The 20422-nt window shown below is 46.8% G+C and overlaps 1 protein-coding gene across 2 annotated transcripts in view; it reads right to left on the bottom strand.

Moving 5' to 3' along the window:
• The window catches only part of DYNC1H1 (dynein cytoplasmic 1 heavy chain 1), a 69455-nt gene extending 56717 nt beyond the window's left edge, over positions 1-12738 (bottom strand). For both annotated transcript variants that reach the window (XM_028099764.2, XM_028099753.2), the window contains exons 1-5: positions 12370-12738; positions 4208-4295; positions 2070-2243; positions 1583-1838; positions 1055-1241 (exon numbers count right to left, since the gene is read on the bottom strand). In XM_028099764.2, coding sequence (XP_027955565.1) covers positions 1055-1241; positions 1583-1838; positions 2070-2243; positions 4208-4295; positions 12370-12625 — 961 coding nt within the window. In that variant the 5' untranslated portion in view covers positions 12626-12738. The remainder of the gene's footprint in view (positions 1-1054; positions 1242-1582; positions 1839-2069; positions 2244-4207; positions 4296-12369) is intronic.
• Between the last annotated feature and the right edge of the window lie 7684 nt (positions 12739-20422).

Consider the following 20422-nt stretch of genomic DNA (forward strand, 5'->3'; position numbering starts at 1 on the left):
TGCTTTTTTAAGAATATCAGTCAACTCACACATGCTCTAAAGGCTGTGGGTGACGGACCCATGGATTTCACTGCTTTCTATACCATCTAAATGTTCTACGAATAACATTAAATTTAGAAAAACTACAATGTTATCATCTTTAGGAACACTAAAATATAAATGGTACACCCGTGGCTCATGTGAGCTGAGTGTGTTATGGACACAGAATCCCAGAAGCACCTGGGTCTCGTCTACTTTCTGACTCCTCTAGCAGAAGATTAAAAAAAAAGAAGAAGAAGAAAGAAAAAAGAAGTATTAGGAAAGAAATAAAAAGTCTCAGAGGTATTTAAAAAGAAAATTTCAAGGCATGCCTTTCAGCATTAGTGAATGCCCAGGTAACATGTGCAATGTGATCCATGTAACTAGAAGATTTCTACCTGGGACTTCCGCTAACATTTAAAATGTGGGTAGCATGCTTTTTTTTTGGAGGGGTAGGAAAAGAACATGACCAGTATTGCAGCCCCGATTCCTTGCTCTAATATTCTCTGGTGGGCAGAGCTGTAGAGAAATGCCTGACCATGCCTGGTCATCCAAACCCTGGAGTGCCCAGCGTGTGCTAATACAACATCACTCACACTGCTGTGCATACAGAAAACTAAATTTATCTTGACCACTTTCAGAACAGGGAGAAAGGCAGAGAATGGGGAAACGGGGACAGGTAAAAGAGGAAGAGAAAGCACTGTCCAGCTCTCCTTCCACAGTCCTGTGGGCAAATAACTTCTGCTTAATGTCAACTGTCTTCCTGCTTGGATTGTCAAAAGCACACTTGACTTTATACTAAAAAAGTATTGTCTACTCAAGGAACCAAATAACTGAGAAACAGGAGGGAAACTCCCAGGACTCTCTACTCAGGCCTAGAAACTGGCTTATGTTCTCAAAACTCCAGAAGGAGAAGCAAGGTATGTGGGAAAATCATGTGATGGTCCATCTACCGACTTTCACTGAAATTATCTGTAAGATCTCACAAAAGTCAGATCCATAACTTACTGATCACATTATTAGTTCCAGTTTTTACCTGTGTCTGTGTCAAAACTGACAGTGGCATGGAAACGCTTGCCATGTTTCAAGATATCCAGAGTAAGGAGAACTTCTGGGCTCTCTCGTTTCTCCTGTATACGGTATAGCGCACGTTCCAAGTTTAACCAAAAACTAATTTCCTGCAAGGCTGTTCCTGAGGCAGGGTCTCGATCAAGTTTGGTCACCTTTAAGGATAGATAATATTCAAGAGTATTCACTATTTAAATAAAGGTAGAAAAGTATCATTAACTAAGCACATGCATTACAACCTAATTTTTATATTTCAGGTAGATTTCCTTCCCTGTCAACTATAATTGGTTTAATAAGTGAAAGCAAAGGTATAAGACAGCTGGGATCAACACTCTCTCAGGGTTAAAATTTGAACAACCGCACGCTGTCCCAGGACCCACAGAGAGTTGCTAACATCATCGGACACGTCACCTCATTGACAAAAACTTAGACCAGTTTCTCAGAGACACTGAAGAGCAAAGTACTTTATACAACACATTCAATACCATGCTCTTACTTTTTGAATTTCTCGGATCCAGCGGTTAACTCCTGATTGTAACTGATTGAGAAAAGTTGGGTCTTCAACCTTATCTCCAAAGTCTGTAACTTTTGGCTTTTCTCCACGTTCGTAACACTGTTTTGCAACATTTGTAATAATGGGATGAATTGGCAGGCTGATCTCTGGAATTTCAATATTCTGCTGCAAGTGAAGGAGCCCCATTTCAAGTTCTGCAATCTTTTTTTCAACTGAAGGAGCCATTTTATCACCATCCCTAAAAAGGTTAACAAACACTTCAAACTTTAGTGTGCTGCTGGTCTCCAAAAGATCCTATTATTTTACATCTGTCAAACAATAATAATATACATCCTATTGATGCAACAGATTTATATGGTTTACTAGCTTTGCCCTCCCGATTCCCAAATTTCACATTATCTTTCATGGTGTCTTGTGAACACTAAGTGAAATAGGACATTCAAACCAACAAAGGAAAAATGGTTTTTACCTGTCTGCCTTGCCAGACTCTCTGATATAGGACTTAAAAAAAGGAGCCACCGCATTGCTAATGAAAGAATGCAAGGTTTCATATGGTGAGTCTTCACTGAGCGTGAGGACTCGGAGCTGAGAAGACACTGGTTTGTCTGCATCAATTACTGGAGTGCGTTTAATGAATGCCAAGCTAAAAGAAAGCAAAAGAACAAATTAGAACAAAGAGCCTCATTCCTAATCAGTTTTAGTAACTGTTGCCCTGTGTGTTGCCCACAAATTAAAAATTCATTTGAATGAATTAATTTAAAAGTCATACTAAGAACACGTTAAAGAGTTGCTTTTCTAATAGGGAAACACACTGCTTACCTTTCTTTACTCAGGTGAGAACTGAATCAAGGTTAAGGTTTTGGCATGTGACCATGAAACCAGGCAAGTTAATTTGTCTAATATATGGGTTAAGTTCACAATCTTGGCCTCACTCAAACAAACCTCCCTAGGAACTGCAAGTTACAAGCCATGATGTACTTAAATCTGATCTTATGCTAGTTTGTACCATTCCTTAATGGCCCTAAGTCACACACCGGCTTTAATAAACAACAGTCACCCCCAGGTTAAAGTGGCAAGAGGATATTCCAGCCGCGCCCCCCCCCCCAAGCCTGGCTTGAATCAACTCTTCCAGTTTTATCTCCTGCTATGTACCCGTTTCCCCACCCAAGACACAACTTAAAATGATGTCCCATTCTCTAAATGTGATGTGCCATTGTGTCTTTGTTTAAGAAATCTACATCTGCTGAAATTCCAAGTAACCTTCAAAACCCAATTCTGGCATAATCTCTTCCATGGGGCCTTCCCTAACCAGAATCACTCTCTCCAATCTCTATGCTTCATGCTATTCTGCGCCTCTAAGATTTTGCCAAGTATACACAGTTAGTTGTGTATCTGCAGAGCTTTCTCCCCAAAGACCACAAACTTCTTGGGAACCAAGTTTTATTTCTCTGCATACCTACTGCCATATCTTACACATAACAGGTGCTCAAAGATGATTGAATTAATAGTTCAAAAAAATTAGTATTTTAATTTTCCATTCCCAGGCCAGTACTTTACACATAATACTTTGTTACTCTAAAAAGTCACTGAAGCCTCCTGATGTGACACACTGAGAAGGAAAAGTCGTAATAGCATCCCTGCCAAAAATGCAGACAATCTAATCACCACTGGTGTGTACTTCTCAAACATGTCAATGTCATGAAAGACACAGAATTAGATTCTGGATCAAGGGAGAATTACTGTAAGGGACATTACTAAGACAATCTGAGTGTGCACACAGTACATAAAGAGTAGAGTTGTACCAGTATTTCCTGGATTTAAAAATTGTATCAAGGCTATGAATAGAAGTGTCCTTGTTCTTAGGAAATACATGGAAGTATTTAGGGGTAAAGGGGCAGGTTGCCTATAACTAACTCTCAAATGGTTCAAGAAAAAAAGCGATAATGCAAATGTGGCTATGTTAACAACAGCTATCTGATATCAACTGTATAGAATTCATGCAACTCTTTTGTAGGACTGAAATTATTTAAAATAAAAAGTTTTAAAAAGCCAATGCAGTATACAATAAACATTTACATATTTAAATTTGGATATGTCTACTGGAGTGTAAACTGACACCACTTTTCTAGAAGGTGGGAAAAATCTGGTAACATGCGTTAAAGACTTTAACGACACATTGCATCTGAACCAGTAATGCTTTCTTTACGGATTTATACTAAAAAGAATGAGATCTCTACCTAAGAATCTTTGCTAGGTTTTTAATAATTATTTACAATAAAGAAAATTCAGATATAATCTGAGAATTACTATTATACATGTTAAGTACATTTTGGCTCAAACCTAAAATGGATGCCATGACATAGCAATTAAAATAAATAATATTTTAGAATTTATACTGACTTGGAAATCCTCTGAATTTCAACACATGAAATCAAAGGTGATTCAATACATGAATTTAATATATGAATTAATTTAATTTAAATTCAATTCATGAATTTAAACAGCAGAAATCTTGAGTTTTCTTAATGTCTGTCTGAGTCAATTAAGATCTACATTCAATTCTCACAAACTTATAATCTGAGGTAACATTATATTCACACTACTCACCTATTGGACTTAACTCCGTAATGAATGTCTATGTTGATATTATAGGAAATGAATTCTTTTTCCTCTTCTCCTTCATCACCAACATCCTCTACAAATTGTAATGAATATGGTATCAAATTCATGTCAATATCAGCTGCTCACCCTACCCCCAACCTGACATTTAAACCCACACATGACTTGGCTCTACCTATTTTTCCCTTCCTACCCATTTTTTTTCTGACTCCTGGCCCAGGCACTTTGCTGTGTGATCCTGGGCAAGGCAGTTAACTTCTCTGCACCTCTATTTCTTTTTCTGTAAGTCGGGAGGCACTGGCCTGCCGGGGGTGTTGGAAGCACTAGAGCAGGGTCTGGCCCTGCGAGGAGGTGTTCCCTACACCAGTGCTCACCACCCGCTCTGGGCAGTCTCATCCCTCGTACTCCCAACACAGAAGGCACTTTCCACTTCCCACTCTGGGTATTCTGCTCAGGTGTTTATTCAACTCTCACTATGGACAGGCATTTTACTAAGTACTTTAGGTCTATCACACATCTAACACTCACAACACCACTCTGGGGGTTGGCATGACTATTTTTACCCATGTTTCCCAAGTAAGAAATCTAAGTAAACTGCCCCCAAACATGGGTCTGGAAAGAGACAAAGTGAGAATTCAGAAGTCTATGATTCCAAACCCAGGGTCCGCCCCAGCCCTTATCAAGCGCCCCTGCCAAGTGCAAACACCCATCAAGAAAATCGTCATCAACAAACATCCACAGGGTCACCGAGAGGCATTCACCTAGCCTTCCCCTCTGCTCTCATACCACTTTTCAGGGCCTGCTCTGGGGTCGATTTATGAATGCATCTTCCTCCCCAAAGGTGAGCTCCTGCAAGGCAGGGACCATGCTGGATTCCACACAGCAGCAAACACCATGCAGAGTAGTCATTTTAAAAAGCTGACTGGAATTCAATAATAAGATAGCTCAAGATGCATGTGAACAAAATTTCTTCTTCTTTTTTTTTAAGTAGGCTCCAGGCTAAGCATGGAGCCCAATGCAGGGCTTGAATTCATGACCCTGAGCTCAAGACCAGAGCTGAGATCAAGAGTCAGATGCTTAACTGACTGAGCCACCCAGAGGCCCCTGAACAAAATTTCTAAATCATTAAAAAAACCACAATTGAGAAATTTAAAATTTGTAAGAAGGGGAAATAATCCAAACCTGTAGATCAGTACTGATCCACCAGATGCATAAATGCTCCAGCTGAATTATCTTTGCAATGATGTATCGTTATGGAATATCTGCACTGACAAAAATTTCTACCCAAGGATTAACATGGTATGTGTGGTTCGCCTTCACTTTTAAATCATGATGTAGGAGCGACGGCTGCAGATTTGGTGAAGTAATCTTGGGAAAGTCATTTTTCTTCCTCTGGATTTCAAATTCATGAATGGAAAATGGGCAGCAGAGTCGGGGGATTGGTGGAAGAGGTGAAAGAGATTAAGAGTACATTCACGATAAACAGTAATGTACAGAAGAGCTGACTCACTGTATTGTATACCTGAAACTAGTGTAACACTGTATGTTAACTATACTAGAATTAAAATTTAAAAAAAAAGTAAATACAAGGGGCAGCAGAGGAAGGGGTAGGATATTAAATTAGGTGGTCTATAAAGTTTCTTTAAGCACCAACTATGAAAATCTGGGTATACAGAGTCTGAGCAAAAGCTATTTACTTCACTAGCTTTAAGATGAGACAAATACAAAGTTTACATTAAAAGATAAAAAGTATTAGTATATCTGTCAAGACAATAACTCTTCCAAAATACTGTTTTTAGTAATAATTTTAGGAAATGAGAGGAGGTGGCCAAGTATTCTAGTGTGCCAGGTACTTCCTAGATGTTTTTTAAAAATGACTAACTTAAAACAAACAAACAAAAAACAACTAAACAAATCAATTGGGTTTTCTAACTACCAAAATGTGGATAAACCACAAGACAGATCACAATGCCTGAAACCAACCACACATAGGACTGCAATCTCTAAAATGCAAGCACATGAACAGAACATAAAGAAATACTCCCAAACTAAAATAGTTGTCAGGTTGGTAGGATTATGAAGTATTTTCTCCCTCAACTTTCCAAACTCTGTTCTATGAATTATATAAAATATGTGTCATCAAAATAGCATCCAAACAGTATTTTAAAAAGTAACATTTTATAATCATTAAAGGAAATTACTGACAAAACTAAAAGCATGGTATGTTAACTTCGAATCATTTCTTCCTCTGAGACAAAATTCACCATCTATATAAATAAAATCACATAGAAAACATGCCAACTGGATGCAGCATCCAGCCATGCTGCCTGCACTTCTTCATGCAAACAGGGTTAAAGGAACCGGGCACCAGGCCATGAGATGAGTCAGGGCTCTGCTCTGTCTCAGCCCTGCTGGGAACGCCCAGCTCCCAGCTCCGCACCAGGAATACTGCAATGCAGCAGAACGCTGCCTGAGCTCGGGAAACACCCAAAGACACAATCCTCAGACAAGGATATCCAATAGGTATCCTCTACCACTTTGTTAAAACCCTAATTTCTTTTGATGATAGTATTTATGGAAGTTACAGAATACATTTCCCATTAGTTTTTTAATGCTTATTCTCCATAAAAAGAGATCAAATGAAATCTGAGTATGTCTGATTCCTAGTAGAAAGAACTTGTCATTGTTTTATAAACTGCCATCAAATAATTTAACCTTTTTGCCCCCCTATAAATTATTACATCTTCCAAATAATAATAGTGTGACATTTTACTTCTGCAGAACCATTTTTTTAACTGTTCAGAGGAGGCAAGACACTTGATAGTTAATTCTTAATAACAAAGAAGCTATTAATCCTGCTATATTTAGAAGCTTATAGCTAACACAATCTGCATATTTTATCAGGCAATGCGGTTTTCAGTCAAGTCTGAATCCCTTTCCTTCTGCTGCTGACATTACTGGGTTACTGGTTAATACATAACGGCCCACTAGTGCACTGCCCGTTAATACCTTCCGAGAATCAAAGTACCGGTAGAGAAAGTGTGGAGCCGCCTCGCCAGGTCCTCTGCTGCGAGCCACACTGATACACATTTAGTGACCTGGGGACATTTCTTTGGTTAACTTCTGAGAGTTGATTGAATTTCTAGAGATGTTTAAAATGTCACTTAGTACCAATCTGTGTAAATTTCTATTTAAAGACCAGCTGAATGTATTTCAAACCCAGAGTGATTTGCATCACTACACCGTGAATTAGGTGAGCATTACATCTCACTTAGTGAAACAAAACAGATGTGCATCCAATTACCTTAAGACCCGGACTTCCTCCCCCAGGGAGGCCGGGGGGCTTTCACCAAGTGTGGTGAACATGAACGGGAAGAGGGGGCCAGCAAACTGGTAAAGGAGGCCACCCAGCACCAGCTCCCCGCCTCCTTGGTCTTTCCCTCACTGCCCCCCCGCCGCCCCATTCTTTCCCAGCCTCACGGCAAGTGTCTTCTCCATCCAGCAAAGGCAGCCAGCGGCTCTCTCTGGCCCACACAAACTACCACAGTCCTTGTTACACGTTCCTGGTTCTCCTCTTTGATCCTCTTTTCCTCTTAAAATCCAAAACACATGAGCGCCACGCTATCTCGGTTGATCACTATCATAGATGTTCTCCCCCTTTTCTCTCACATGTTTGCATCTGGTGCTTTTTCCTGTCACCCCGACGCCCATCACCCCTTTGTCCTCTTTCTGGGGGGCTGTGACTTCTTTGCCACAACCACTCCCTGCTCTGGCACGAGGCTCAGGGCATGGTGAGAAAGTCTGAGTTTTCTCGTCAACCTGAAGACTTCCATTCATAATACCGTTAGCAACGGGAAGGGAGGGTTAAAGCCCCCATAATACGCTACAACGCTGGCAAGCAATTTCCCTCCATCTTTACTTTGTTAAAAACAGTGATGACGGTTTTCCCTTTGCTGCCCATAAATGTCACTTGTTATGCTACACTGCATATTCAAACCCAGCGAGCTGCAGACTGGTCTGTCCTACGAAGGGTGCAGGGCCCTGCCTACGGTGTGACAGCATAGCACAGTAGGAACCCAGGCTGAGGGACTGCTGGCCTAAGGCGTCCAGGCAGTGCGGTGTCACGGAGAAGTCTTCCTGTGAATTTATTAACCATTTTACTAACCATTTTGGGGAAAAAGCAAAGGCCAGAAATGTGTACTTTTTAGTCATCATTTCTTCATCCTTTAGGGAAATTAAGTCCTCAGAAAAATAATTTTTAAAATCCCCATTAAACCTTCCACACGGCTGTATCTCTAAGAAGTTAAGGACTGTAAAAAGTTCTAACTTTCTTTCACATTCTAGTCCCTAGCCATCTCTGCACTAATGAAGAGGAGGTAAAACCCCCTAAATTATATATTTTAGGAAAAACTAGAATCCCAAGCTTAGAATAAGTATTGACTAAAGGCAGCCATTATTTTCAGTCTTAAAGACTAAGTACTAGGGCTAAGACACCCAAATGTAAACAAAAACAAAAACCCACAGCACCCGATCCCAGCCTGGTCACTAATAAGCTAGAGCCCTCCTGGAACCTCCAGTTTCACCAGCTGCAAGCTGGAGCATCTCTTACCTGCTCCTACCTTTACCACCCAACCAAAAATGCACCTCAGGTAAAAACTGCTACAGGACGTCATTAAAACTGTAAAATGCCTAATGAGCAATGAGCACCTATCTGGCTGTAATTTTATTTTATTTTTTAAAGAGTTTATTTATTTATTTGACAGAGAGAGACAAAGCGAGAGAGGGAACACAAGCAGGTGGAGTGGGAGAGGGAGAAGCAGGCTTCCCGAGGAGCAGGGAGCCCGACGCGAGGCTTGATCCCAGGACCCTGGGATCATGACCTGAGCCGAAGGCAGACACTTAACAACTGAGCCACCCAGGCGCCCCTGGTTGTAATTTTAGAAGAACACTATGAAGAAAACAATTTTCTACAGGCCAGAAATTACAGGAAAGAGATTTCTCTTTTTCAGATCAGAGGAGCTAACATTCCTCTGCCCACCAACTCTCCAATCCTTTAGTATCAAAATAAACCACTAAATTCACAATCTTTATTCTACACTTTAAGGAATACTGTACTTTAACAGAAAGTTTACAGTTAGCTGGAGTGGTTAAAAAAATATATATCTTCAGGGGCGCCTGGGTGGTTCAGTCGTTCTTCGCATCTGCCTTTGGCTCGGGTCATGATCCCAGGGTCCTGGGATCGAGCCCCACATTGGGCTCCTGCTCAGCAGAAAGCCTGCTTCTCCCTCTCCCACTTCCCCTGCTTGTGTTCCTGCTCTCAAACTCTTTGTGTGTGTGTGTGTGTGTGTGTGTGTATGTATGTATGTATGTATGTGTGTGTGTGTGTGTGTGTGTGTACACATATATATATCTTCAGGTAAAAATGCTTCTATATTCAATTACAAGTGTTTGGAAAATTCTTTCCATAGAAAGTGGGGGAGGATAAAATAAAAGCAATCTCCTTTGTTCACGAAATTATGACTTCTTTCTTGTTAACAATCTTTACTCAGTTTAAACAATTTAGATTTGTTTTCCACATTATACGGCAAGTCTACCTTCTTACTGTAACTAGCTACTGGATGTTCACATTTGATTAAATGTGCAAAAGCCAAAGTTAACTCAAAAATCACCCAGAAGAAAACCCTCCTATCAAGTGACCTGGGTCTGTACTTAGGTCTAATTAAATTATGCTAGTTTAGTCAGGATGCTAATAAGACTGATGGAACCATACAGTCTTTCTTTAAATTTTTTAAGTGAAAAATAAATTACAGACAGGCTGAATTGCTAGAAATACTTTTTTATTTTTTAAATACAGAATGAGGTAGGATTTCAATTTTAGACACTCTCATTCCTTCGTCAATGTTCAAAAGTGCAAGTCATTATGGAGCCAAGACCTGGATGCTTGGACATTTGCTTTGCTGAAATAAGAAAACGTACCATCAAGAAAACAGATGATTTGCACTAAAAAGCATACTACAGAAATAGGGCTTCCCCCTAATAATTTTAGCTAAGTTCAGTTCTAATGTTTGAGAAAAGTCAATTATTGATGAGCAGTCTAAAAGCAAAAACAAAACTTACAATTTTTTTTCCATAAAAAGAAACGGAGATCCAAGGTAGAAATCACCGATTTTAATACATAAACTGTGCAATGAAAATATGATCAAGAATTAGCCAAGTTCAAACTACTCAAAATACAGTAACAGAGATTAAGATATATTTTAACAAAATAATGCACACTCATTGAAAAATAACTAGAAAGACAGATTCCAAAATGCTGACACTGGTTATAGCTAGGTCAAAGGATTCCACGTGATTTTTTTCTTTACCTGTATACTTTTAAATTTTCTATCATGACTAAATACATTCTCTTTCTGAAAGAGTAGGTGGGTTAAAAAAAATTTTTTTAACACTAATGGTTTCCATGCTGGAAAACATAACCCCAAACATAACAGAAAACCCTAAGCAACATTAATAGCCTAAATATGTCTGAATGGCTCATTTGCTTTGAACATTCCGTGTGAGTCTAAGAAAAATATTCTTTCGCACACTCTGACCTTCTCACCCTCTCACAGAAAGAGGCTACAATGAAGCATCTCCTGAAATGGCCTTTGAAAGAAACAAACTATCAGAAAGAAACAAACTATCAGAAAGAAACGTGGGAGGGGAGGGTTGAGACAGACAGTATAAATCCCCTTATTGACAGAACCGCACAGCTTTTTTGTGATTATAAGAAGCTCGATGGCAAATATTTTCAGACAATGACCAATCCCTTAGTTCTAAGGTTAAAATGTCCTTGGACATCACCCCTGGGTTTCCAGATGGACGGTGCCACACCCATTCTGTGCTGTCAGATACGCTCACCATCAACTACCAAGTGGTCCTAGAGTCCAGAAACTCTCCCTGAAGACAAGCTCAGTTCTCAAGATGAATCTAGCCTTGCTTTGGGAAGGTCACTATTTGAGGAGACTGCTAGAATATGCAAACCTTTTGCTCGCTCTCCCCAAGTAGATGCCTAACCCGAGTCTCTCTCTCTTTTTTATTTTTATTTATTTAAAAAAATTCTGTCAACTAGGGAGGTCTGGGTGGCTCAGTCGGTTAAGCGTCTGCCTTCGGCTCAGGTCATGATTCCAGGGTCCTGGGATTGAGCCCCACATCGGGCTCCCTGGTCAGTGGGGAGCCTGCTTCTCCCTCTGCCTGCTGCTCCCCCAGCTTGTGCGTGCGCTCTCTCTCCCTGACAAATAAATAAAATCTTAAAAAACTAATCTGTAAACTAGATTCAAATATCACAGGGTCACCATTAGGATCATCTAAGTATTACACAAATATAAGGGTATGATTAGTGAAACCCAGCAGTGTACTGGACACTGAGATGCTGAGTCTGGTCCAGGAAGCAGGATTAGCCGGTGACTTTGGGCGAGTCCTTTCACCTCAGCCTGTTTGCTCGCGCGTGAAATACGGCAATACACCCAGACAGCAAGGACGCTGTGAGGACCAAGAGGCAGACCGGGGAGCGCACATCCACCTAGAACAGGGATGCTCTGCTCGCGGCCCGGGCCGGCCCTTGTCATTCTCTGAGCCTCAGCTTCTGGGTCTGCACAGGGCAGGACCAGGACGCCCGTCCGCCAGGGCTCCCCCCCAGCTCGGACCCCTACACCCAGGCTGCGCACAGCTCCGCGGGTCTGCCCCTGACACATCCCTCCCGAGGACGGCCCGGCCTGGCCACAAATCGAAACCGAAAAGCTCATGTGACATTGGAGGCCGGAATGCAGCCTCCGCCCGCGCTCAGCCCGGGAGACGCTGTCTCCACCCAACTCGGCCATCTTGAGGCCCGAGCAAACAAAGCGATCCCATTGTTTTGGGTGACGGCAAGACAGGGACACCCGCTCTTCGTTCCCCGAGACCCGGAAGGGGGCACCCCCGGGGCTCTGGCCTGGCAGGGGGTGTGGCGCCGGCGTCGCCGGGCGGCCCCGGGGACCCATACCGCAGGGCATCTGCAGCCCGGAGGCCGCTCCGGTCCTAGCGTCCTAGCGTCCGGGCCCCCCGCGCCCCCGGCCCCCAGCCCTCCGAACCCGGCCGCCCGGAGCCCCAACGCCCGGCCCCCGGCCCCGCACCTTTGAGCGTGGAGCGCTCCACCAGGACCGTGTGGACCTGGGGGTCCGACAGGAACTTGCGCATCTGCTCCAGGGCGCTCTTCTCCTCCAGCGCCGCCTCAAGCGCAGCCGGCGCCTCGCCGCCATCCTCCAGCAGCAGCGGCACCAGCTTGCGCAGGTGCTTCTGCAGTACCGACACGTCGGCCACGTTCTGTACGGCCGACACCTCCAGGCCGGCCGAGCCGTCCTCGCCGCCACCGCCGCCCGGCTCCGACATGGCGCTGCGCTGGGGACCCGCAGGGAGCCCTGGGCAGGCGGCCGCGGCTCCGCACGAGAGCGAGCGCCGAGCGGAGGAACGAGAGAAACGAGCACCTGAAGCTGACCGTCCGCTAACCGCGGCAGACTGAAGGGAGCGGGCGCCGGCTCCGCCCTAAAGGCCGCCGCCCGCCAGCCCGCCCCGCCCCGCCCCGCCCCGCCCGGCGCCCGGCGCCCGGCGCCCGCCGCTTCAGCCACTAGCGCCCGCTCGCCGCCGCGGCGTCACGACGTTGCGCATGCGCGCGTGCGGGCCCCCGGGGACGCCGCCGCGCTGCCTTCTGGGATCTGTAGTCCCAGCGCTGGGCGGGCCCCCGCGTTTCCCCGCGTTTCGCAGCGCAAACCCTAAAGGTGGGAACTTGACTGGGCGCGTGGGCGGTGTAGGGTGGTCGGGGACTACAGCTGTCTTGTTCGCTGCTGTGGCCGAACAGCACAGAGCCTGAGACACTCCATGAATATTGAATGAATGAATGAATGGTGTTAGTGAGGAGAGCTAACGTTTATTTTTTGGAGCAGTTAGCGCGTGACCGACATTGCTCTAAGCATTTAACCGGTATTATTGCGATGAACGAATGAATGACTACAGTGTGTTGAGTGCTAAAAGATAGTCGTGACATCTGTGTTATCAGATATACACGTGAAGAGTGAGAACGTTTTTCAGAGGGGCAGGACATGAGGGGCGTGCCACATTGCTAGTCTGGAAAGAGGGGAGGTTGGGAAGGGGACAGTCCCAGCAGAGGAACTAGCTTTTACAAAGACAGAGGGGCCTGAAAGTTGCGGCTGGAGCTCTGACTGCAGAGGCCGTGTCAGGTAAAGCCAGGAGATGACACCCAACTGAACGGTGGGATAAAGCCAAGTTGTTGTAGGTGCTGGCTGCTAATGACGAAGTAATTCCCCCTGGGATGCTATGATGACCTAGTGGGAGACCTAGGTGAGAGCATCTATCTAGAACAGTGATGCTCTGCTAGTAGCGGGGGTTGGCACTGTCATTCCATGGGCCTCAGCATCTGGGGCTGCACAAGGCAGGGGCTGAGATGCCTGCCGACTAAAGCTCCTCCCAGCTGCCATCCACCTGGATCTCCTCCCTTACGCTGAGACGACATAAGGGTGGGAGTCCAGGCTGTCCACATTCTTGGTTTAGAGGTGACAGTTTCTTTTAAGGAGCATGAATTGGCCTTTGAAAATTCAAACTCATAACTTGCTTCTTTAAATTGGGTGGAGGAATGGAAGCCAAAGGCGTTATTTTTATATCAAAGTGCACAGTCACAGAGCTGAGTCCTGATTGGTAGGATGGTGATGGGATGATTTGATTCTCCCAAATCATCTTTGGAAAACTGGGAAACATACAATATGCCTATCCTTGCTCAATTACCCAGTGCCAAGGCCCAGGGGCTGCTGGAACACGGAAACTAATCAGATGATTCTTGCCTTTAAGGAGGAGCTCATGGAAGAGGGGACAGATTAATACCCCATCCTCCTGCCCTCCATCAGTTCACCCTCATGTGATATGCCCAAAACAGATCTAAATAACCTTCCAGGAAAAAAAAAATAAAGCAACGGCAATGAGTTTGTGTTGTGATCACAATGGTAATGAATAATAACACCACCAACAGCTAACACTGAATGCTCACTCAGCGCTAAGCACTCTGCTGAGCACCCCCCACCTCCGTCATGTCCTTTGGTGTAGGAACAGGGATGAAGAGGGAAATCTTTTAGGTGCAGGTTAGTGAACTCTGAATTGACCACACACCATCTGAGACCCAGAAACCCAGCAGCGACCTGGCAGATGGAGAGAGGCCGCTTGTAGCCTGCACCATGAGTCAGCACCGTTCAGGACGGCCCAGGAGATGCAGCCACTTGGGCATCCAAGAGACTCTGCAACCTGGCCCTGAGCCACAGCAGCAGAGGGGCCGGCTTTGGTTTTGCAGCTCTGTATGATAGGCTCAAAATTAAAAGTGTTATTTCTAAGAGGATGGAAATCGAAAAAATCTGAACAATCTACAAGGATTCATACGTTGACCCAAAGTGCTTGCATTTCTGTCTTATAAAGATGTTTGCTGTGTTCAACACCTAAGAATGGTCAATGTTGATTGACTGCTCACTGTACCCAGGTGCTAAGCACTCTAAATTTCTTATTCCCTGGCTGGCTAGACTTCCCTGGGGCTGCAAGGGGAGATCTCCTGTGAGATGCCCCTTTGGGCTCCGGGCTCAGGACTCTGCCCACCCCCCCCATCGTCCTCCAAGCTGCCCCTGGGGGGAGTGGGGGGGCGGCCTTCACCCAAACCAGGCCTCTCCCACCCCTTGCTCCTTTAGGCATCTCAGCTTTCCCCTGTCCACAGTAGAAGGGGCTTCAATTGGCAGGGGGCAGCACGGGATGTGGGGGAGGTGCGTGTTGGAAAGAGAATTCGTTCCAAGGTAATGGGGGATGATAGTGGCTGCTAGGCGGCTTGTATTTTTATCAGATATCGGTGAACTGTCCACACAGAGGAGATCGCGTCCATTCCCCACCCCTCTCTTTAAGGTACTGCACTGGATGACTCTTCAAGTCCGAGCTGGGGGCTCAGTACCATCCCCACCCTGCCTCTCAGTCTCCAGACCCCGGGGTGGCACCGAGCCCCTGGACAGAAGCCTGGCTGGCCCTGCACCTTCAGGCTCTGCGCCTGGGATCGCCCCTCCTCTCCCTCCGTATACCATACTGGACTTGCCCATTCATTCATTCATTCATTCAATCAATCTTTAATCCCAAGGGCTCATTCCCTGAGGAATGCAGCGGGGCCCAGCCCAACGCTGGTGCTTGGTTAACTTAGGCTGTGGGACGAACGTCAGGGAACCGTGTGCTGGCGGTCGCAGCAGCCTCCGCCGGTCCACAGGGCACATTTTGGATTTTGACCTTCCAGCTGCTTCAAGCCAGGCGGGCCCCGCCGTTCGGCTGCCCGCGCGGACTGGCCCTGCTCTTCGCTCACGGGGGAGGGGTGCTTTCCGATGAGCTCGTCTCGGGACCCACCCCCTTTCCGTCCCGGTTCGGTCCAGGGGGCCTCAGGGTGAGGCTGGAGCCAGGTCGGGTTCCTGGAGGCTGCGAGTAGCGCTGGGCGTGGCCGGGGGGAGCGTAGGGGCAGCGCCCCAACTGAGCAGAACGGTCTCTTGGCGCCCCCTAGTGACACGGAGGAGGACACGCGCGAGCCCCGGGCCATCGCGCGCCAGGAGGCCCCTCCCCAGCCCGTGGCGCTCCCGTTCCCAAGGTCACCCAGATCCCTTGCCCGTGGCCCCAGGGCGAGTAATGGGAGTGACCAGAGGGGAATGCCAGCCTGTGGCCCGGCCTGCATCCCACCACTCACTGGGGAGGTTAGAGAAGTTTGTGTCTAAGGACAGACAATTACGGGTCACTCCTGCCCACAGGCCCTCGGAGAGCCCTGCTGCTGCCCTGGGTGCTCCTGTCTGGAGGTACCCTGCCCCTTCTCTCACCTAAGAACAACCTGTGTCCCGCACCAAGGCCACGGCTCCCTGCGCGCACTGGGCCCCATCCTTTCTCATGGACATCACCTCTGAATTCTCCCCTGCCTCCCAGATGTTTTCCTCTCCCTCCTGGATCCTTCCCTGCGGTGCCCAACCTGCTCGAATGCATCCCTTCTTTAAAAGGAAAGAAAACCCTGCCATATTGCCTGCCTGCTCCTCTCCATCTCTTTGCTGCCTTTTTCAGCAAAGTGTCTTGAAAATGATTGTGGGTGGGGACAGCCACGCACCCTATCTTGAACATAATGATCAGGCACTACCCCACATCCCTGGGCAAGTGCTCATGTCCAAGTCACCGTGGCCTCCACGTGGCCAAATCCAGTGATCAGTCCTCAGTTCTCATCTTGCTGGATTGCTGGGTGGCTTGACAGGGCAGGGCCCTATCCCCTTTCAGTGTTTCCTTCACCTGGCCCTCCTCAAGCCACCCCCCCACCTCCTTTGCTGGACCCCCCTCCTCTTCCCTACCCCTAAAGTTTGGCCCAATGCACAGTCTTCAGCCCGCTTTTGTGTTCTAACCACACTGCCCAGGTGACCTCCTCTGGCCCCATGATATTCAACACACATCTATATACACTGATATCTCCCGACCTTAGGGGCTACATTCTGCTGCTGTTGAGTGGAGTGTTCCAGGATATGCCAATTAGGCCAAGTTGGTTAAAAGTGTTATTCAGGTCTTCTAAATCCTTACTGATTTTCTATCTACTTGTTCTATGCTTTCTTTTTTTTTTTTTTTTTAAGATTTTGTTTATTCATTTGACAGAGAAAGAGAGTACGAGCAGAGTACAAGCAGGGGGAATGGCAGGCAGAGGGAAAGGAGGCAGAGGGAGAGGGGGAGGGAGAGGGGGAAGCAGGGCTCCCCGCTGAGCCAGGACCCTGAGATCATGACCTGAGCTGAAGGCAGGTTAACCGACTGAACCTTAACCGACTGAGCCACCCAGGTGCCCCTGTTCTATGAATTCTTTTTTTTTTAATTTTTTGTTTAAAGATTTTATTTATTTATTCATGAGAGACAGAGAGAGAGAGAGAGAGGCAGAGGGAGAAGCAGGCTCCCAAGGAGCAGGGAGCCCGATGCGGGACCTGATCCCAGGACCCTGGGATCATGACCCAAGCTGAAGGCAGACGCTTAACCATCTGAGCCACCCAGGCACCCCTGTTCTATGAATTCTTGAGAGAGGTGTTGAAATGCCGGATTACAATTGTGCACTTGTCTTGCTCCTGTGCTTCTGTCCATTTTTGCTTCATGAATTTGAAACTCTGCGATGACACGCATAAACATACGGCGTTATTGTGTCCTTTTCATGAATTGACCCCTTTATCATGTTGAAATGTCCCTCTATTCCTAGTGGTGTTATTTGCCCTACAATTTACTTTGATTTTGGCATAGCCACTCTGGCTTTCCTTGGATCAGTGTTGGAGCGGTCTATCGTTTCCCGCTCTTTATTTTTAACTTACTGGGGCCTTTGTATTTAAAGTGGATTTCTTACAGGCAGCGCATAGTTGGTTTTTGCTTTTTAAAAATTCTATCTGACAACCTACTGGCCCTCACCTGGGCTGCTTGAGAGCTGCCTGCAGGCCCAAGGGGAACGGTCTCTATAAACATAGGCCAGAGTGATCAGTTCTCTGTGGCTTCACATCCCTCTTAGACAGAGAATGGTCCTTGGCTTGCCCACTCGGACCCCGAGTGATCTGGTCCTTGGCTTGCCCACTCGGACCCTGAGTGGTCTGGTCCTTGGCTTGCCCACTCGGACCCTGAGTGGTCTGGTCCTTGGCTTGCCCACTCGGACCCTGAGTGGTCTGGTCCTTGGCTTGCCTCCAAACCCATTACTCCCTCTGTCCACCTTGACATGCTGACTTATTGTCCCTAGTGACAGCAAGATGCCTCAGCCCGAGGGTCTTTCCCTTGTTCTAGAATGCTCTCCCTCCAGAGTCCTAAAGGGTTCACTCCTTCTCTTCATCAGCCCTCTGCTCAAGTGTGACCCTCTAGAGGGGACCTCAACCAACTTCCCCACCATTCTCCCCTTTATTTATCACTTTATTGTCTTCAGAGCATGTTTCTCTGCACAATACATAATCTGTGCTTCTCACTCGTGGTCTGTGCCCCCGACTAGAACGTGACCCCATGAGATCAAGGACTTTCTCTTGGTAATGGCAAATCTTAGTGTGTCTGTGCTTGGAACTGCATCTTGCTTGCTATGGGTGTGGAATAAATCTTGGGGTGTGAGTAAATAAATAGAGGCCTTTTGTTTTCTCCAGGTGAATTACAAGGTGATTCTAAAAGACTAGAACTAAAAAAAAAAAAAGTATTACTCAGCAAGTAAGTTACAAACGCATCAAAGCATAATTGTAAAGAAATTGTCACAGCTTATTTCTGTAATATTATAAACATGCACTAACTGCCCAGTGTGTCACACCCACACGTCAATCCCTGGTCTAATTCAGTCCTTTGCAGTTTCTCTCCGTTCATGATCAAAACGGCAGCCATAATGCATTCCTTCATTTCCTCAAGACTGTGAGAAGAGGGGGCACAAATACAAAGTTTTCAGTGAATCCTCATGAAGAGTCCTTGCTGGGATATCTGGGGACTTGGGAGGTCTGTCCTCCAAAAGGCATGTTCAAGTCCTACCCCCTGGTACTTGTGAATGGGACGATGCCACAGAACCAGCCACTTGGAAGTGGTTAAGGTGGTAGATTTCAGCCTCGGGACATGGTCCTTCCAGATTCAGCCTCGCCAGGCTCCTCTGGCTGCTCGCATCCCCGCCCCTCTGCAGCCCTCTGGGCCCCCACTGCTGGTGCATCCGAGTGTGACCTCCAGGGTTAACACTTCCTGCTCCTCGCCGCTCTCACCTTGCTGGCCAAGTCCCGGCTTCACGGATGCACTTGTGCAAAATAGCAAATGTATTCATCACGGAAGGCGGTGCAGCTACCGACTGCTGGCTGCGTGGGAACTGAGTAACGTGCGTGGTGACCGGTGACACATGGATTTCGAGAGAAGCGCCAGATGGTCACTGATGATGACACATGGCTGTGATGTAGGTAGTGATTTGCAGGCTGGAGAGCTCACCGCAGTTTGTACCCGGTGCAGTTACTGTTAATACACAGGGTGACAGGTACTGGAACTGTGCAATTGGGGGACTGTTATTTTACTATACTGTGTTAATGAAAATTTGTGCATATTGGAACCGTGCAGAGCAGGGACTGCCTATATTGAAATCTGCTTCCCCACCCCATCTTGCTTTTCCTTCTCTTTATTCAAGGAGCAGCCGGATGTGGGGCCCGTTTCTCCAGGACCGAAGCAGAAGGTGCCTATGGGTCTTTTGGACTTTGTTTTTTTCCAAAAGCCCAAGCCCTTAGGAGAACAAAGGGGGAATGGAGGAGGGATGGCTGAAGTGATGTCTCCCTTGTGGGCAAGGTGTCCTGGAGAAGCAGGGTCGACAAAGCATCTTGGACCACAGGGAGATTCCCCTGGTCTGGGGCGAGGAGAGGCAGGTGAGGGGGTTCTGGGCCTGCTGCCTCCAGTCCCCAGAGAGCAAAGGAAGAGAGGTGTGGCACCCAGGTGACAGGACCCCAGGCAGGCTGGGCAAAGGGGCCCACAGCGGGGCTGGAGGGCTGGGACCAGGGGGCTGCCACGATCAGTGTGGACAGCTAACCCGGGGCAGCAGGCTCCCCCACAGGGCCCTATCCCTGAAGGAGTCCTGACTTAGGAAGGGGGCAGAACTCCAAAACTGGTGCCCATGCAATCGGGGAATGAGGTCTTGGGTCAGAAATGAGGCGGTTACAGAAAATGGAGTCAGTGGGCTTGCCCACACCCCCGAGTCTGTGGCTGGAGACTCAGGCCTGGGATGACTGCGCAGTGGCACCACTTCGAGGAGCTGGCTCGTCTGAACGGCTACATTCACAGCACTAGCGAGGCAGGTTATTACCACTGCAGTTTGAGGATGTGGAGGTAGCAGGTTCAGAGCAGAAGTAATTGCTTCCGGTCTCATCGGTAACAAGAGGTGGAGCAGGGGTTCAAACTCAGATACTGCCCGTGCCTAGAGACTTTTACCCACCAGAAGGGCGTGGGCTGGGTACTGGTCTGTCATTTTCCCAGTCCCCAGTGCAGCATGGTGCAAACCGTGATCTCAGAGGGTGCTCAGCGATCCCTGAAAAACAGGGGATGCTGTCACGCTGCTGGGACGGAGTACAAGCCAGAGGCGGCCTGACCCCTAGTGGCTAGTCGGTGTAATTGCGGGTCTCAGCCCGTGATGCTCCC

The sequence above is a fragment of the Eumetopias jubatus genome, unplaced genomic scaffold (genome assembly GCF_037043125.1).
Source record: "Eumetopias jubatus isolate StellerSeaLion01/CBP00866 unplaced genomic scaffold, mEumJub1_p1.0 scaffold_7, whole genome shotgun sequence".
NCBI lineage: Eukaryota > Metazoa > Chordata > Mammalia > Carnivora > Otariidae > Eumetopias > Eumetopias jubatus.